At 45.8% G+C, this 18,893-nt stretch overlaps 1 protein-coding gene across 1 annotated transcript in view; it reads left to right on the forward strand.

Annotated features, from left to right (window-relative positions):
* The first annotated feature begins 4,653 nt into the window (after positions 1 to 4,653).
* The window catches only part of RBPMS2 (RNA binding protein, mRNA processing factor 2), a 41,008-nt gene continuing 26,768 nt past the window's right edge, over positions 4,654 to 18,893 (forward strand). Inside the window, exon 1 of the mRNA XM_077747175.1 lies at positions 4,654 to 4,838. Within this exon, the coding sequence (XP_077603301.1) occupies positions 4,827 to 4,838 (12 nt within the window). The 5' untranslated portion in view covers positions 4,654 to 4,826. The remainder of the gene's footprint in view (positions 4,839 to 18,893) is intronic.

Raw genomic sequence — 18,893 nt, forward strand, 5'->3', positions numbered from 1 at the left:
AAGTGAAAAATTTAAAAAACATTGTTGAAAGAAATTAAAGAAGATCAAAATAAATGGAAAACATCCCATGTTCATGAATCAGGAGACTGAATATTGTTAGGATAGCAATAGGCTCCATTTATTCAATCTACAGATTCAGCACAATCCCTATCAGAATTCCAGCTGCATCTGTAGAAAATGACAAGCTGATGCTACAATTCATATTCGAATTGCAAGGGGTCCAGAATGGCCACAACAATCTTGAAAATTAACAAAGTTAGGGGATCTATACTTCCTCACTTTAAAACTTACTACAGGGGCACCTGGGTGGTTCAGTTGGTTAAGTGGCGGACTCTTTTTCTTTTTTTCTTTTTTTTAAATTTACTTTGAGAGAGAGAGCACAATCAGGAGGGAAGGAGAGAGAGAATCCCAAGCAGGCTCTGCGCTGTCAGCATGGAGCCTGATGCAGGGGTCCAACACACAAATTGTGAGATCATGACTTGAGCCAAAAGAAAGAGTAGGAGGCTTAACTGACTGAGCCATCCAGGGGCCCTAAGCTCCCCTGCTCTTTCTCTCTCTAAATAAATAAAATAAACTTTAAAAAAATAGAATAAAACTTACTACAAAGCAGCCAACAATAATTTAAGATAGTGTGGTACTAGCATAAGGATAGACATATATGTTAGTGGAATAGAATTGAGAGTCCAGAACCAGACCCATGTGCCTGTGATCAATTGATTTTCAACAAGGGTGCAAAGGCCATTCAATTGTGAAAGAATAGTCTTTACAGCAAATAGTGCTGTGACAACTGGATAGTCAGTCATGTGCAAAAAAAAAAAATGCAGTTGGAACTTTTACCTCATATCACATACAAAAAGTAACTCAAAACATTTCAAATATCTAAATGTAAGAGCTAAAATCATAAAACTCTTATTAGAAAACATAGGAGTAAGTCCCAAATTAGGCAAAGGATTCCTAAATATGATGTCAAAAGCACAAGTAACAAAAGAATAATCAGATAAAATGAACTTTATCAAAATTTAAAAGTTTTGTGCTTCAAAGGGCACTCAAGAAAGGGAAAAAGCCCATAGAATGGGAGAAAATCTTTGCAAATTATGTATCTGATAAGGGACTTGTATATAGTATAAAGAACTCTTACAATGAGAAAATAAAAAGGGCACCTGCGTGGTGGCTCAGTTAAGTGCCCAACTCTTGATTTCGCCTCAGGTTATGATCTCGCAGTTCATGGGGTAAAGCTCCACCTTGCCCTCCCCTCCCCCAGCATGGAGCCTGCTTGGGATTCTCTCTCCTCTCTCTTTGCTCCTCCTTGCACCCTCCCCCTGCCGCTCACATGCGCACATGCTCTCTTTCTCTCAAAATAAACATTAAAAAAATAAATAATAAAAAAAACAATTAAAAATTGAGTAAAGGACCTGGATAGACATTTCTACAGAGAAGATACACAAATGGCCAATTAATACATGAAAAAGTGCTTGACATGATTCATAAAAACTTTATGACAATGAATTCGATAACGTAAACGAAATGGACAAATTCTTTACCGCACACAGCGTGAAAGCTAACTCAAGAAGAAGTTAATAACCAAAATAGCCCTATATCTATTTTAAAAAGTGAAAAAGGATAATCTTTTCAACAAATGATGCTGGGACAATTGAATATTCATAGCTATAGGAAGAAAAAAAAGAAATTTGACTGACACTTCGTATATATGCCCGAACTAAAAATAAATGACCTAAGAGTAAAAATTACAGACAATTATTAGAATTTCCAGAAAACAAAATTAAACCCTTATTGGTTACCACTTTATTTTTATTAGTGTTATTTTTAATGTTTATTTTTGAGAGAGAGAGACAGAGCACAATCGGGGGAGGGTCAGAGAGAGAGGGAGACACAGAATCTGAAGCAGGCTCCAGGCTCTGAGCTAGCAGTCAGCACAGAGCCCAACGTGGGGCTCAAACTCATAAGCCATGAGATCATGACCTGAGCCAAAGTTGAATGCTTAGCCGACTGAACCGCGCAGGCGCCCCAGAATTTCTAAAATTAAAATGGCTGACACTAAGGGTTTGGTGAAGATGTGAAGCAACTAGAACTTTCATACACTGCTGGTGGGAATGTAAAACAGTATAACCACTTTGAAAAACAGCTTGGCAAAACTTAAGCATAGCTTTCACCTACCACATGACCAAGCCATTTTGCTCCTAGTATTTATCCAAAAGAAATAAAAGCATATATCTCTATATAAAGACTTATACATGAATGTTCATAGTAGCTTTATTTGTAATAGCCAAAACCTGGAAATAACCCAAATGTATATCAACAGGTAAATAAAAAACAAAATTGTTATCTATTCATGTAATTGATTACTACTCAGCAACAGAATTGGATCTATTAAGAAATACAACCACATGGATGACTTTCAAAAGAATTAAGCTGACTGAAAGAAGACAGACAAAAAAGAGTACATATTGTATGGCTCCATTTATATAAAATTCTATAAATGCAAACTATTCTATAGTAACTGAAAGCAACTGAGTGGTTGCCTGGGGTGACAGTCAGCAGGGAGCTGGAGGGATTAAGGAGGGACAGGAGGAAACTTTTGTGGGGGATGGTTATGTCATTATCTTGAATGTGACCATGGATTCACAAATGTATATCTACGTCAAAGCTTACAAATGGGTCACTCGGGTGGCTTAGTTGGTTGACTTCTGACTCTTGATTTTGGCTCAGGTCATGAGCTCAGGGTCATGAAATTGGGTCCTGCATTGGGCTCTGCACTGACAGTGCAGAGCCTGCTTGAGATTCTCTCTCTCCCTCTCTCTCTCTCTCTGCTGGTCCCCTCCTCTTACAAGTGCTCTCTCTCAAAAAAAAAAGAAAAAAAAGTTTAAAAAGAAAAAAGCTTACCAAATTGTACTTTACAACATGCAGTTTATTGCATGCCAAGTACACCTGGATTAATGTTTAAAACACCATTTTTTTAAATGTGTATTTGTTTTTGAGAGAGCACGTGTGCAGCTGTTGGGGGAGGGAGGAGAGGAGCTGAGAGAAAAGGAGATAAAAAATCCCAAGCAGGTTCCCTGCTGTCCCTGTGATGTCTCTGCTGCTAAATTGCTATGTGACCCCAGGCATGCCGGTAAGTGTTTCTGAGGCCCTTTTCTGTAAAGTTCAGGAAGTAATAGAGCCTACAAGTGCTAGTTTAAGCCAAAAAGGGAATTTACTAGAAGGAAGCCTCAGAAAGCGATGGAGCCCTGTGGGTCCCAGAAGACTTTTTCCTATCCCTTATCTGTGCTTCTCTGATCACAGCTTTCCCTGTTTCCCCATCTACATGGTGGAAAAGGAAAGCTACCAGCTTCTGAGTTTTGTATGTTACAGGTTTAATTACTCAGAGATGCTGAATTAACTCCCTGTCAATCACAGATCCAAATGTAAATTCTCAGGGAAAGACCCTATTGATCCATTTGGGTTAAGGGCTCCACCATGCATCAAGGTATGGGGGCAGGTGGCAGAGCCACATAGGATGAACCTGACTGGTTTTGAAACGACCAAGATAGTAGCTGAAATTCAGGAGACCTGGCCTGTTCTGTACTCAGAATTGTGCCTCTTGATAGGGACAGCATGTATATATGCAATGTTTCAGTGAGCAGCAGTGAGAGATCAGTGGAGGAAGAAATCACTTCCAATTGGGCCATCTAGGAAGGCTTCATGGAAGACGTGCCAGTATCAGCTCTGTGAGAAACTTTATGCCCAGCATTTGTGTGGCCTTTAAAGTTCACTAAGTGCTTGGGGCACCTGGGTGGCTCAGTCAGTTGAGCATCCAACTTCTGCTCGAGTCATGATATCGCAGTTTGGGAGTTTGAGCCCCACATCGGGCTTGATGCTGTCAGCACAGTCTGCTTCGGACCCTCTCTTCCCTGTCTCTGCCCCTCCCCGTCTTGCGATCCCTCTCCCCCTCTCCCTCTCAAAAATAAACATTTAAAAAGTTTACTAAGTGCTTTTGTATCCTCTCTTTACAATGTAGACCCACCTTCTCAACTTCTCCCCTGGGATTAGCATTATTATACATCCCATTGCACAGATGGGGGAACTACCAATGAGAGACATTGAGTGACTTGCCCAAGTTCATATAGCTCGACAGAGCAAACTGTCACCTCTAGTGTTTTGACTGGAGAGCCCTGACTTGCTGTCTCTCTCCAAGGCTGACTTCAAATGGAGTGTGGGGAGGGGGGATGTTGGTGGGTGAGTGCTTAGCAAGGATTGAAAAGAGGAAAAAGCTCAGGTAGCATCTCTGAGCTCCTGTGCAGAAGCCCCCTACCCTGGCTCCAAATACCCAGAGACTACCTTTGAGCTTTGCTTCAGACTCTCAGGCTGGTTTCCACTCACTCTCCTGACACTTTAATCCTGCAGTTTCAACAGGTGTGTGTGGGGGGAGAGTTAAGTTCAAAATGTGAACTCATTAAAGTCCTGCAGAATGGCAAAGAAACCTCAGGACCCACCCCAAGCACCTGAGGATAATCAACACTAACAATCGATGTACGCTGCCGTGTATATATACAGGCCTTGGGCTGAGTGAGTTACACACAGTACTGATCTCTGATTGATTGATTGATTATTTATTTATTACATTTATTTTTGAGAAACAGAGACAGAGCACAAGTGGAGGAGGGACAGAGAGAGAGGGAGACAGAATCTGAAGCAGGCTCCAGTCTCTAAGCTGTCAGCACAAAGCCTGACACGGGGCTCAAACTCACAAACTGTTGAGATTGTGACCTGAGCCGAAGTCGGAAGCTTAACCAACTGAACCACCCAGGCGCCCCTGGTTTCATTTTCATATGGATTGTGAGGTAAGTACTGCTACTATCCCCATTCTACAATCGCGGAAAGTTTACTCATTGGCAGTTTATTCAACAACAGGTTATTGATTGTCCCTGGTCAGGTAGCTGGTAAGTGGTGGATCCAAGTCTGTCTGATGACAAATGAACTAAAGTCATCCTGCTAAATTGTTTCTTCTTCTCAGTTTGCCCATTTCCACTGGAGGTACCACCACGCTCCCAGGCCTGAGACCTTGCCATTTCTCTCGGCTTCAGTGTCTCAGGACAGCCAGCAAGCTCTGAAAGAGCTGGGGGCTCAGGACGGGTAATGGACAGGCCATCTGCACTGATGCGGTGGGAGGCAAAGGGGGACTTGACTGCATTGTCTGCCAACCATGGATTTAATGGTGGCTAGAACTTCTCTTTTTAAGTAATCTCTACACCCAGTGTGGGGCTCGAACTCAGAACCCCAAGATCAAGAGTCGCTTGCTCCACCAACTGAGCCACCAGGTGCCCTTATTGCCAACTAACTTTTTTTTTTAATTTTTTTTTTTTTAAGTTTTTTATTTATTTCTGAGAGAGAGAGGCAGCATGAACAGGGAAGGGTCAGAGAGAGAGGGAGACACAGAATCCGAAGCAGGCTCCAGAGTCTGAGCTGGCTGTCAGCACAGAGCCCGATGTGGGGCTGGAACCCACAAACCATGAGATCATGACCTGAGCCAAAGTCGGACTCTTAACCGACTGAGCCACCCAGGCGCCCTGCCAACCAACTTTTAATCCTGACTTTTGAAGAGTTATGTTTAATTGCCGGGTTGTATGTCCTGCAGGTTAGGAGCAAGGAATCAGAGGTCAGAAATACTTGGGTTCCAGTCCTGTCCTGGCTTCCCTACTTTCCTGCTGTGTGATCTTGGAACAGCTTCTAAACCTCTCTGATCCACAGCTGACTCATCTGGAACAGGGATAACAAGCCCCAACCTCTTGGGTTAGAATGTTATGGGGAGATGGGTTCCACTAGAGATGGATAAGGCTCAAGTTTCTTTAAGCAGCATAACGCTTACTCTATCTATCCCTCTAACCGAAGCTACTTTACTTCAAAACATTTAAAAATGTATTTAAAAAATATACTTGGGGCCCTGGGTGGCTCAGTTGGTCAAATGTCCAACTCTTGGTTTCAGCTCAGCACAATTTGTGGGTTCAAGCCCCACATTGGGCTCTGCACTGACAGTGTGGAGCCTGCTTGAGATTCTCTTTCTCCCAGTCTCTGCTCCCCCCCTGCCCCCCGCTCTCTCTCTCTCTCAAAAATAAACTTAAAAATTTTTAGAAAAAAAATTAAAAATACATTCAACTTTTTCAGATGGTTAAATCCCCCCCCCCTTTTTAAGTAATCTGTACACTCAACTTTGGGCTCAAACTCAGGACCCCGAAGGTCAAGAGTCGCATGCTCAACCGACGGAGTCATCCAGGTACCTTGATGGTTAAATCTTTTTGATGCCTGCTTAGATATATTTTGTCTGGAATGTTTTTCCAGTAAGTTCACATGTGAGCCTCAATGAGCCCCCAGACCCAAAGCAGTCAGATCACCTGTAGAATCAGCTAAACAGGTATCTCACTGCCCCCTCTGAGCCTTTCACATGCTAATGCGCATTGTGGGCCTCCCAGAATAGCATTAAGAGGTAGAAGGGGAGCAATGGAACTTGGTTCCCGCAGCATCTACCAACATCTCTTCTCTGGGAAGGCAGCCACTGCTTGCCATTCACATTGGGCGGGATTTTCCTTAATCTGTCCCCTGCTAGCCTCCCGTTTCCAGCCTGAGAGACAAATGTCCTATCAACTCCCACTTTCTTCTCTGTCCTGCCCCTGGTGCCCTACACCCAGGCCTCAGGAATCACTGTCCCTCCCTCCTACTTCCCTCCTACAAAGCTCTGTGAGGCTCAGTGTGTGTGTCTGTCTCTACCCCTAAGGCCTTGTAGTTGTCATCTCCTGATGACCCTTGGCCTAGCTTCCACCAGGGCCCTAACAACACATGGACCCAATTCTACTTCTTGCCTTGCTGCTTAGACCTCTCTGTTCCCCTGACACTCCCGCCAAACAAGGGTCTGTATACCTTGTTTGTTTCCTGTACCCATGTCCCATTCTGCTTTGATATAGTTCTTTGTGCTTGAGGCTGCTTCATCGCTGGTGAGGTCTGAGGTCGTCTTTGGTGTACAGTGGGTTCCCACTGGAAAGAATGAGTCCAACCCAACTCCTTCATTTTACAGCAGAGGAATAGAGTTGAAGAGATGTGCACCCTGCTGCCAGGAGACAGGACTGAGGGGGGCTCCAGGCTAGGCTTTTTCTGCCATTCACTTGGGAAGGAAGCCCTCCAGGGGCCACGTTTCTCTGGGAAGACAGCTGTCTAGATCTCACACTAAAGAGTCTTCTCAGCTAGGTACCTCACCACTGTCCCAGGGGAGCCAGCCACTCTGTAAGTCTCTGGTTCATTCCCACTCTACCTTTAAGATCCTTCCCAATGCCGGTCCACAATTTGTTGTACTGCCACCTGCACAAAGTCTGAGGCAGAAAGGGCTTTCAGGATTATCCATCGAGGAGACCACAAAAGCTTCAAAAGGTCCTTAATGTCCCCAGCTGTGTGCACAGCTCTGTGTGTGTAGATTCCTGGAATGAACACGCAGAGACACCACCTAAATCTCAGTGGTGTCCAAGATCCAAACGAGATACAGAACAACTTACCTGTTGAGCTCATTATATAGGTGTTAATATACATAAGGCTCTTAGGACTGTACCTGGCACATTTTTTTAAAGTTTATTTATTTAGTTTATTTATTTATTGGGGGGAAGGGGCAGAAAGAGAAAGGAAGAAAGAGAATCCCAAGCAGGTTCTATGCTGTCAGTGCAGAGCGTGATGCGAGGCTCGAACCTACAGATCATGAGATCATGACCTGAGCTGAAATCAGAGTCAGACGCTTAGCTGACTGAGCTACCCAGGCACCCCAGTACCTGGTACATTTTAAGTGCTCTCTAAGGTATGAGTCGGCCCACAGCCTGTTTTTGCAAATAAAATTTTATTGGAACACAGCAATGCCTTTGTTTTTGTATTGTCTAGGGCTGCTTTCCAACTATGGCTACAAGGGCAGATTTGCATATAGATGTAACTATATAGCTCACAATGTCCATGAAGAATTGGCTGCCATTACAATAATTATACAGGTAAACAACAGAGGCCCTAAGGCACACAGCTAGTAATCTGGGGCTTGAATCTATGTCTCTTCCAGGATCCTGTAACACAACTTTGTGCTTCTCCACTCACCTTTAACACACAGTGCTTATTCATTTATTCAGCAAGGGTTCAAGGAGCCCCTTCTCTGTCCTCTAGGCTGAACTATTAGGAGGAAAGGTTGGGACTGGGGTTTGAAGCTGACCTTAAAGATTTGAAGAACAACCTCACTCTGCCTCCAGGGCCCTAAGTGACTAGTCCTGAGCACCTTCTTTTTGTCTGTTGAATACACAAATATTCTTCCTACCTCAGGACCTTTGCATGTGCTGGCTTAGCTGGCTCTTTCCTGTCATTCAGGTTCTAGCTCAGATACCACCACCCAATTAAAACTCCTGGGTTCCAGTCACTATTCTTATGTGGCACTTAACCACCATGTACAATATTTTATTTGTTTACTTGTTTTTTGTTGGTTTTCCTGAGAATAATGTGAGGTTTATCTTATTCATTGCTAGAGCCTCATACCTAGAACACTGCCTGACCTTTGTGACGTGCAAAATCTTGATTAGTTTTTTTTTAATTTTTAAAAATGTTTTATTTATTTTTGAGAGAAAGATAGAGACAGCGTGAGGAGAGGAGGGTCAGAGAGACAGAGACACAGAATCTGAAGACAGGCTCCAGGCTCTGAGCTAGCTGTCAGTACAGAGCCCGACGCGGGGCTCGAACCCACAAACTGGGAGTTCATGACCTGAGTCGAAGTCGGACGCTTAACCAACTGACTGAGCCACCCAGGCGCCCCTTTTATTTCTTTTTGATTAAATTAGTGAAATGACTCCTGGACAGGGTGTCAGGCAATGTGGCTTCTCTTCTTGGCTCTGTAAACCCATTCACTGAGCCACATTTCCCTTCTCTAGTCCTCAGTTGCCTCCTATGTAAGGTGGAATGTGAGAATTGGGTGAGTAGCCCCTAATCTTTTGGTTTGAACATTTTATGATTTGAAAGCATTTGCCAGGGACCTGCTATTGGTAGGTTTGGTGGTAACAGGCTATATTTGACTACAAGCCCTAAGTCCCAGCCCAGGCCCTGGGGATAGATGAGAAAGTCTCTACTGAGGGGTAAGGGAAGGAAGAGGTGGGGGAGGGGTGGGTAGGAGGAGGGGAGACCCAGAATCAGTCAGGCAGGGGAGGCTCTGAGAGCTGCAGGCCAGGAGCCAAGGAGGAAGTGCACAGAAAAGGGAGGCAGACGAAGGAAAAGGAGAGGGAGATGGGTTGTGGAGAGAGCTTCTTTCACTTTTTAGCCTATGAGCTTCAGAGTTGTTTGAAATTTGTATAACAAGTATGCATTATTTTTGCAACTGGAAAAATTAAAATGTACATGCCCTTTGACCCAGTAATTCCATTTCTAGGAAGTCCCTGCAGATAGAGGCATGTATGAAATGACCCATGTACAAGGCTATTCACAGCAGCCTTGTTTGAAATAGCAAAATACTGGAAACAATCTAAGTTTCCATCAAAAGGGAACAGACAGGCTAGATAAACCAGGGCACGTCTAGAAAATGGAACAGTATAAAGATGTCAAAAGCAAGAGCCTAGCAAGTCTGTATGTGCTGACGTAGAATAATCTCCAAAATCCGTTAAGTAGAAGAAACAAGGCACAGAACGACGTATCCAACATGCTGCCATTTATATGGAAAAACTACACACACAAATGTTTAGAAATGCTCAGAATATCTCTGGAACATGTGCCAGTTGCTAAGGGATAGGATTGGGGGGAGAGACTCAACGTTCAATATTCTTTTTATAAAGTTGAGGTAAAATTCACATAACATGAAATGAACCATTTTATTTAAAAAACTTTTTTTTAATGTTTATTTATTTTTGAGAGAGAGGGAGGGAGGGAGGGAGAAAATGGGGGAGGGGCAGAAAGAGGAGGACAGAATCTGAACAAGATTCCAGGCTCTGAGCTGTCAGCACAGAGCCCACCGCAGGGCTCGAACTCATGGGCAGCAAGATCATGACCTGAGCCGAAGCTGGGCACTCAACCGACTGAGCCACCCAGGCGCCCCCATTTGAACCATTTTATTTTTTTATTTTTTTAATTTTTTTGTTTTATTTTATTTTATTTACAAATAGTTTATTGTCAAATTAGTTTCCACATAACACCCAGTGCTTATCCCCACGAGTGCCCTCCTCCATGCCCATCCCCCCTCCCCCCCATTTGAACCATTTTAAAGTGTACAATTTCCATATTGTTCAACCATCACCTGGATGTAGTTCCGCATTTTCATCACCCTAAAAAGAACCCTCCATAGGCACTAGCAGTCTTTTCCCATCTCCTCTCCCCCAGCCCCTGGCAGCCACCAATCTGCTCTCTCTATGGAGTGGCCCATTCTAGATACCTCATCTAAACAGAATCATACAGTATGTGCCCTTTTGTGTCTGGCTGCTTTCACTTAGCATGTTTTTGAGGTTCATCCATGCTGCTCCTCATCATGGATTTTATTTTCCTCTTTATGGATATGCCACATTTTGTTTATTCATCAGTTGGTGGACAGTTGGGTTGTCTCCACCTTTTGGCTATTGGGGATACCACTGCTATGAAGACTTATGTAGAGTTTGGCTTAAATACTTGTTTTCAGTTCTTTGAGGGTACATATCTAGGAGTGCAATTGTTGGGACATATGGTAATTGAAGAACTGAAAATTGTTTTCAATATTCTTTTGTACCTTGTGAATTTTATGCCATGAGCACCACGAGCAAATATCAGCACTTCCTCCACCCCCAAAAAGAAGAAATAATGAAGGTGTACATAATGGGGAAAAAAGCATACTGTAAAAATGCAAAGGGTTATATTGTTAGGTAAGAAATGAGCAAATATTTATCTAGATGATTTCTGAAAGAAAACTGGATTTTGGACTTAGACCTCAATTCAAATTTCACTCCTTTGTTTCATTCTAGTTCTGGGTATGGGGTACAGGGAGACCTGGCATCAAATCCTAGGTCTGTCGTTAAAGCTGTGCATCACTGTACAGGTTACTTAACCTCTCTGTGCGTCAAATGTAAAATATGGAGAAATCATCTACCTGGCCAGCTGTGAAAGGTGAATAAGCTGAGGCAAACAGGGGGGCTGCCTGGGTTAGTGGCCTTAGACTTGCAAAGTGCAGGAGACAATCTCTTCTCTCCTGGGATCACTGTTCTCTACAGCCCTTTTCACATAAGCTGCTCTGATTCCCCACATGCTCAAGGAACTCTTGGAGTCCTGGCCTGCTGAGCAGTCCCCCTCCCACAATTTCATCATCTCTAGGGCCAAACCTCTCAGTAGAGGGGCCAAACAAGGTGTGAGGGGACAGGAGTCAGCGTCAGGTGCTGGGAAAGGGGCCTGCTGTCTGCCCAGGACTGCCCATGGTCATGGGGGCATGGGTTTACTTTATGGACCCATGGAGCCCAGGGCCTTATATATTGGGTGGAGGCACAGGGAGACAGAATTTGGGTTTACCTGGAGGAACAACATTCTAATTGACGGTAGATGATGCCAAGCATGGTATTAAGCACTGTTACATGATTCCACACAAAGTGTCCTCATTTCACAGATGAGGAAACTGAGGCTCAAAGTCCTTTGTCACTTTGCCCAAAGTGACAAAAACAAATGTAAAGTGCAGCAAGATTTGAACCCAGGCCTGTCTCAGTCTAGAACTTGGAAGCTTAGCCTCTGTGCTACTGGGTCAATGGCCAAGTATGTGACAAATGTTAATGATCACTAATCATTACCTGATAACAGTATTGCCATAAGTAGAGCTGGCGGTGTAGCAATGCAGTGAGCAGTTTGGGGTGGGGGGTATGAGTTGGCCTCTCCCCAAGTTCAGGCAGAGGCTGGATTAGCTTTTGGTAGAGATTCAAGTGTTTGATACAGATGCCTGGATTTGAGTCCTGGGTTCTAGCTGAGAGGGTACGGGGGGATTCCCGAGATCTACCCCCAGAGATTTAGCTGTAGTTGTTTTCACATGGGCCCCAGGAATGTGTCTTTTTCCAAAGACAATTCTAGTCTGCAGCCACGTGTGAGGTCCACTAGCTTGGATGATCTCTAGGGTCCCTTCTAACATGGATTCTATGATCTGCAATGCCTTAACACCCACAACGTGGAAAGCATTCCTTTGGGCAAAGCATTGCCCTCTCCTCCTACAGCCTTCTTAAATTCCTAAGGCCCTGGAGAGAATGAGTGCAGCTGCCCCCTTCCCCCGTAAACAGTAGGCTTTTGGGAAGGCATAAAAGATTGCAAAGATGAAGGGCACAGAAGTCTCACTGCCACTTTCAGTGGTGACGTGATGCCAGCTCATCTTCCTTCCTTGCCCTGCTCTACTCCCCCCCCATGCAGAGCCCCAAAACTGTCACATACCCCACTGGACCCTGGACAAGTGCAGCCATTCCTACTTCAGCTCCTTGGTCTCTCTCTGAAATTTCCCTGTGGGGTCAGCTTCCCGGGCACATCAGGCCATTCTGCAGCGTTAGTCTGATCCACAGGGTCCTATCCCTGTTTCTAGGAGGCCAGCGACAGGCAGGGAGGCAGGCCAGAGAGGCATTCCCAGTGACCTTTGGTTCCCTGGGAAGGACTCAAAACCAGTAAAAGTTTAGCAAGTACCATGTAATCATTGCCAAAACTGAAAACTCTCTTTTTTTTAAAAAACATTGACTTTCTGGGGAATAAAATTTGAGGACTCTACAGGAAAAGATCTCTGGTTAGTTTTGTTTTTTCTTAAACAGAAAACTTCTAAGCCACCTTCTTTTGGCATTAAATAGAAAGTATGAAATGAACTCAGTACCATGCTGTGTGACCTCAAGAGATTTCAGCTGCTGAACCTCAGTTTCCCCATCTGGGAAGGCCACTGGCCAGTGGTCAGGTAGAAACTGGCGCTGGGGCAGGGGCTCTGGCTGCTGAGAGGGAGGGTGTAAGTTGGGAGCCCAGAGCACGGCCTAAAAAACTTCGTCCTGCCAAGACACCCCTTTTGGGTTTCTGATCATTATTTTTTAATCTTCTGCTTTCCTTGCAGGTTCCTGGCATCCCATTCTCTCCCCATCTTGGGAGAAATGCAGTCATTGACATATTAGTATAAAAATACTTCTCTCAGGGATTTTTCTATGGTAACCCAAACCTTCCATTCATTCAGTGTTCCTTTTTTTTTTTTTAATGTTTTTTAAAATTTATTTCTGAGAGAGAGAGAGAGAGAGAGACAGCGTGAGCAGGGGAGGGTCAGAGAGAGAGGGAGACACAGAATCTGAAACAGGCTTCAGGCTCTGAGCTGTCAGCACAGAGCCTGATGCGGGGCTTGAACCCACGAACCGTGAGATCATGACCTGAGCTGAAGTTGGACGCTTAACCAACTGAGCCACCCAGGCGCCCCCGGTGTTCTTTATTGAACCCCTCCTACAAGGACTTGGGCTGGGTACTGAGGATTCAGAGATTAAAACAAAACAAAACCAAACCATCATCCCTGTCCTCAGGGATGACATTCTCCCCTAATTTTCAGCCACGTGGGGATGGAAGAAATAACACTTTTTTTTTTTTTTTTTTTGGAAGTGAGGGAGATGCTGCCTCTTTGAAGTGAAGTTCTAGGGTCTATTCCTTTGGTGATTTTATAACGGCTCCTCCTGTTGCCCTACAGCTTTGAGACCAGCAGAGAACTTCCAGAGCCAGGATCTCACTTAGCACCGGCGAAAGCCTGGATAATACTCATGAAGGCTAAAGGCATCTCTAGTTTTACTATGGGAAAACTAAGTCTTAGAAAGTAAACTGCCTGCACATGGGCACACAAGTTGGTACGGTCGCCTAGATTTAAACCTAGATCTTCTGGCACAGGTATTTTGGAGATGCTGTTTCCCTTGGATTTGAACCTGTGATATAGGCTACTATGTGGCCCAGAGTAAAGGAGGCAAGAGAAGAAATGGGCTGAAATGACCCAGTCTCTGGTCTTGATCTGCACTCCTCTGACCTTGACCTTCAAACTAGCAGTAGGACCACCAGCAATAATCACAACCCCCAAGAACTTAGCATGAGGTGATTTGTCTTACGTAACACATCCCTGAAGTTGTGGATTAGTTTCCCCATTTTACAGATGAATTGATTGATACTTAGCTGGGAACTTGTCCACGCTAAGTCACCAAATCAGAATCCCAACACAGGGCTGCTTCATGCTTTTCCCACCATCCCTGCCATCCGCCAGTAGCTAGGCGAGTTCCCCCAATACTTCTGAGCCCGTTTTCTAATCTAGAACTAGGCGTAGCAGGGACAAGGGGAGGATGGTATGAGAAGACATGTTCACTGCCTGGGATAGGGAGAAGCAGAAACTTTATACATGCCAGCATCCTGCTGCCTTCCCTTCCTGAGACCTCTTGCACCCAAGTGGAGTTTAAACCTATAAATGCCAAGAAAATACATCCTAGCCTTTGGGCCTCAAGGTCACCCTCTCTACATGCCTTATTGCGCAGGCTTTCCTGATGGTGGGGAGGTGGAGTTAGAATAGGAGGCCTGCCAGGACGTAGCCAGGCCCACCCTCAGGGTGCCAGATCCCAGGCAGGGTTTCTCAAGAGTGAGGGCGTCTGACTCTTCTCCTTATCCTAAGAATGAAACAACAAATGATAATGTGTGTGCAGTAAGTCAGAGAGAAGGGGCCACAGGCGTCAGATAACCTGGAGGCCCCAGGAATGGCCCAGTACAATTTCAACAAAGGTTTACTGAATACGTACTTCTGCAACTGCCCACCACTCATCGAGCTCTCTGCTGGAGGCCAGGTGGCTGCAGAGATCCAGGGTGGGCGTCTATTCACTTAACAGGGTTTGTGAACACTTCTCAGAGTCAGAGATTTTCCCATGTCGTAGGTAAGACTGAAAGACAAGGGATTCCCAGGATTCCCAGGCTCATGAGGACACGGAGAAGACACTCTGAGAACCTTCAGGAAGGTCAGGAAGTTGGGAAAGGGGGATGGTTCCAGGCAAAAGGAACAGAAATGTGAGAAGTTTAGAGGTGATGTGAAGCCTAGCACTGGGGAAGGACGGGGACGCTGAAAAGCCTACTAGACTCTGGGCTACTAGGTTACAGTTGGGTAAAACAGAGAAGTTCCCAACCTCCAGGCAGTCTGCCAGAGTTGTATACCCTGAACTCTTCTCTCTTTAGCCCCATCTGCATCAACCCCAAGTTACCTTCCATGGCTACTCATGCCAGGCTGGGTGAGAGCTTTGCATCTGTATGATCTCCAAATCCCTTTGGGGTCACTGAGGCTATACAGATGAATAAGTTGCTGCTGCTAAAGTGCCTAGGGTCTGGGGGTGCCTGGTTGGCTCAGTCGGAAGAGCATGTGACCCTTAATCTTGGGGTTGTGAATTTGAGGCCACATTGGGTGTAGAGATGGCTGAGCTGAAGTCTTTAAGGAGCATGTGGGTAGCTCAGTTGGTTAAGCAGCAGACTTCAGCTCAGGTCATGATCTCGCAGTTCCTGAGTTCAAGCCTGTCATCAGGCTCAGTGCTGAAAGCTCAGAGCCTAGAACCTACTTCAGTTTGTGTCTCTCTCTCTGTCTGCTCCTAACCCACTCGTGCACTATCTCTCTCTGCCTCTCAAAAAAAAAAAAAAAGCTAAAAATAAATAAAATCTTTGTAAAAAAGTGCTTAAGGTCTGGTCACACAGAAAGCTTTCTGAGGCATTAAGAATCTTTATATAAGGTGTTTCTTATGAAGGCAAAAAAGAAAAAAACTGGAAATCATGCAAATGTCTTGAAGAAGAGATAAACTTCTGGCACATTGGGTGTGGAGCGTAACTTGAAAAAAATTAGGATGAAAGAACTTAAAAAGAAACGTTCAAGACAAATTTTTAAAATAATTTATTTATTTTTTGAGAGGCAGAGAGAGACAGTGTGAGCAGGGGAGGGTCAGAGAGAGAGGGAGATACGGAATCTGAAGACAGGCTCCAGGCTCTGAGCTGTCAGCACAGAGCCCCACGTGGGGCTCGAACCCACGAACCGTGAGATCATGACCTAAGCCGAAGTGGGATGCTTAACCGACTGAGCCACTCAGGTGCCCCTCAGGCGCCCCTCATGACACATTTAAAGGGAAAAAAGGAGTATTTAAACTACTTGGCAATTTTGATTTTTAAAATATGCACAAAGGGACTAGAGGAAAATAATAATCTTGCTCTCCAGATTTCAAATTGTTTTCTAAACTATACGTCGCTTCTAACTATTCAACAATAAGCTTGTGTAGTTCTTATCATCACAAAAGTAATAAAGATTATTTAAATAATCATCAGATTCATATCATGGAAAAATACAGTGATGGGAGTCAATTGTGGACCCTGTTTTGTTTTGTTTCATTTTAAGTAATCTCCACACCCAACATGGGGCTCAAACTCAGGACCCTGAGATCCAGAGTCACATGCTCCACTAACTAACTGAGCCAGCCAGGTGCCCTCATTTGTTACCTCTTTGGGCCTCAGCTTCCTCATCTATAAAATGAAGACCTGAGGACAAGATGAGAATCCCTTCCTCTTTGAAAAATTCAAACTTTTAGTTTTTTATTTGAGAGAGAGTGAGAGAGGAAGTGTGTGTGCACACAAAGAGCTGCGGAGGGGGGAAGAGGGGCCGAGTTGGGTGGGGGGGAGAGAGAGAGAGAGACTGAATCTTAAGCAGGCTCTATGGTGGGGTGGGAGGACTCAATCCCATGACCCTGGGAAATCAAGAGTTAACCAACTAAACCACACAGGCACTCCTCAAACTAACTTCTATAGGTTACCTGAGTTTAGAAAACTGGCCAGGCTCCTCTGCCTGGAAAAAGTGGGGCTGAAGAAGGATTTTGAGGGAAGGGAGGATTTGGACTGATCCGGGATGGGGAGGAAGAGGAAGAATGTTGCTGGGCCAAAGTTGGAGACATGCCTGATGGGAAGACCTTTTCTAGGGAAGAGGGGTTAAGAGTGGGAATTCAGACAGAATGGACTGAGGCCTCGGAAGGATGGTCAGGATACCCATGGGTTCACTAGGATGGCTCCACCTGGAGGTGCCAGAAGTTGGGAGTACCTAGAAAACTCTTGGTAAAGTGAAACACCTCTCACTAATATGAGTGCTTGATTCCTATAGGAGACTGTTCCCTTCATAACAGGGCCTGAACCATGTGTTGGCAATGGGGGTGGTGGGAAGCCAGGGTGCTCCTGGTCTTGATGCCAGCACACAGTGGTTCCCTAGCACACAGTGGTTCTCAGGCACACAGTAGATGTTCAACAATTTACTAAATGAATATGTCACTAGGAAAGATATCGTCTATTTTTTAGGCTTCAATTTACTTATCTCTGAAATGGCAGGTTAGGAAGATTATAATTTGTGGGGGGAGGGGACAAGTCACAGGAACATTGTATAGTTTCCCACTCCCATATGGTAGTGCCAGCCCTATTTAGAGGTCAGCACACTGAGGCTCAGAAGAGTTGAGTCACTTGTCCAGGGTCGGGGTCCTGACTGGTTCACGACTACAAACCCAGCTTCTCTCACTTCACCCGCTCTCCACACCACTTCCAATCTCAAGGGGCACCTGGGTGGCTCAGTCAGTTAAGCCACCGACTTCCGCTCAGGTCATGATCGTGGGATTTGTGAGTTTGAGCCCCATGTCAGGCTGTGCTGACAGCTCAGAGCCTGGAGCCTGCTTCGGATTCTGTGTCTTTCCCTCCCCCGCTCATGCTGTGTCTCTCAATAATAAACAAATGTTAAAACAAACAAACAAATATCCCAGGTGCCATTACCTGGTTTGGCAGGGAAGGTCAGAATCACACCCACAGACGCCTGATCCTGGCCGGGTCACACAGGATTCCCCTAACACCTCTGCAGTGTCCTTCCAGGTCCAAACAGAGAAATCTGGCCAGGATTCCCCGGGTCGCAGGTCATCGAGTTCCCGGGCGAGGCCGACACAGAGGGCAGCGAGACCCGAAGGGAGCAAGGGTGTTTACAAGGTGGCAGCAGGCGCTGGCCCAGTCAGCGTGGGTTTTCAAGTCAGAGGCAAAGCGGCTGGAGGACCACGCGCTCCAGACCCGCAGAGCGGTGTCACCACCACCGCGCCCAGGCCACTAGGCTGCTCTCCCCTCCCCCTTCCCCGCCTTGGGCCTCTGAATAGGAGGAGAAAAGGTGTGTGTGGAGGGGCGTTATTTAAGCAGAGGGAGGCGAGGACCCAAAAGCGGGGATGGGAACGGAGGGGAGGAAAGCGAATGGAATCTTCTAGGTCCTTCGAGGTACCCCCTCCTTGGGCTAATAACCATTTGGGTTCCAAAGACTCATCTCCCCGCCCAGAGTTCTATTCAGTGACTGGGAGCGGGAAGGGAGTTTGATCTAAGTCCCACCCTCTGGGCTGGAAGCCTGAAGCCAGAGAGGGGAAGTGATTTCCTCAAGGTCACGCAGCAAAACAGTTGCCTGTCAGAGCCAAAGCCCAGGTGTCGGGTCCCCGATGGCCGTCGTCCTCAGAACCCGGCCCCCAACAGCTCTGCGCTCGGGGAAGACAAGAGTGTGGACTGGGAGGCTGGATTTGGGAGTGAAATGAGTGCGCCGAACACCCCCACAACCCCAAATCAGGGTCCAAGGGGGGGCCTCCTTCCTGAAGCTGTAGACCCAGGAGCTCCGCTTCGGGCGCGGGCGCAGCTCTCGTGGGGCCGCCGGGCGGCGGCGGGCGAGGGACACTGGGGCGCGGGTGCCCGGCACGCAGCTCCACCTCCCACTGGCTGGGAAAGCGTGGAGCGAGCGGACCCTTTAAGAAAGTTCACTGGGCGAGTTCATCAAAGTTTAAAAACTTGTCTTGCAGAAGGGAAAGGGGAAAGGAGACCGAGGGAGAGAAGACGGCGGAGAGAGGGGGAAAAGCCTCGCCGGA

The sequence above is a fragment of the Crocuta crocuta genome, unplaced genomic scaffold (assembly GCF_008692635.1).
Source record: "Crocuta crocuta isolate KB4526 unplaced genomic scaffold, BGI_CrCroc_1.0 scaffold130, whole genome shotgun sequence".
NCBI classification, from domain to species: Eukaryota; Metazoa; Chordata; class Mammalia; order Carnivora; family Hyaenidae; genus Crocuta; species Crocuta crocuta.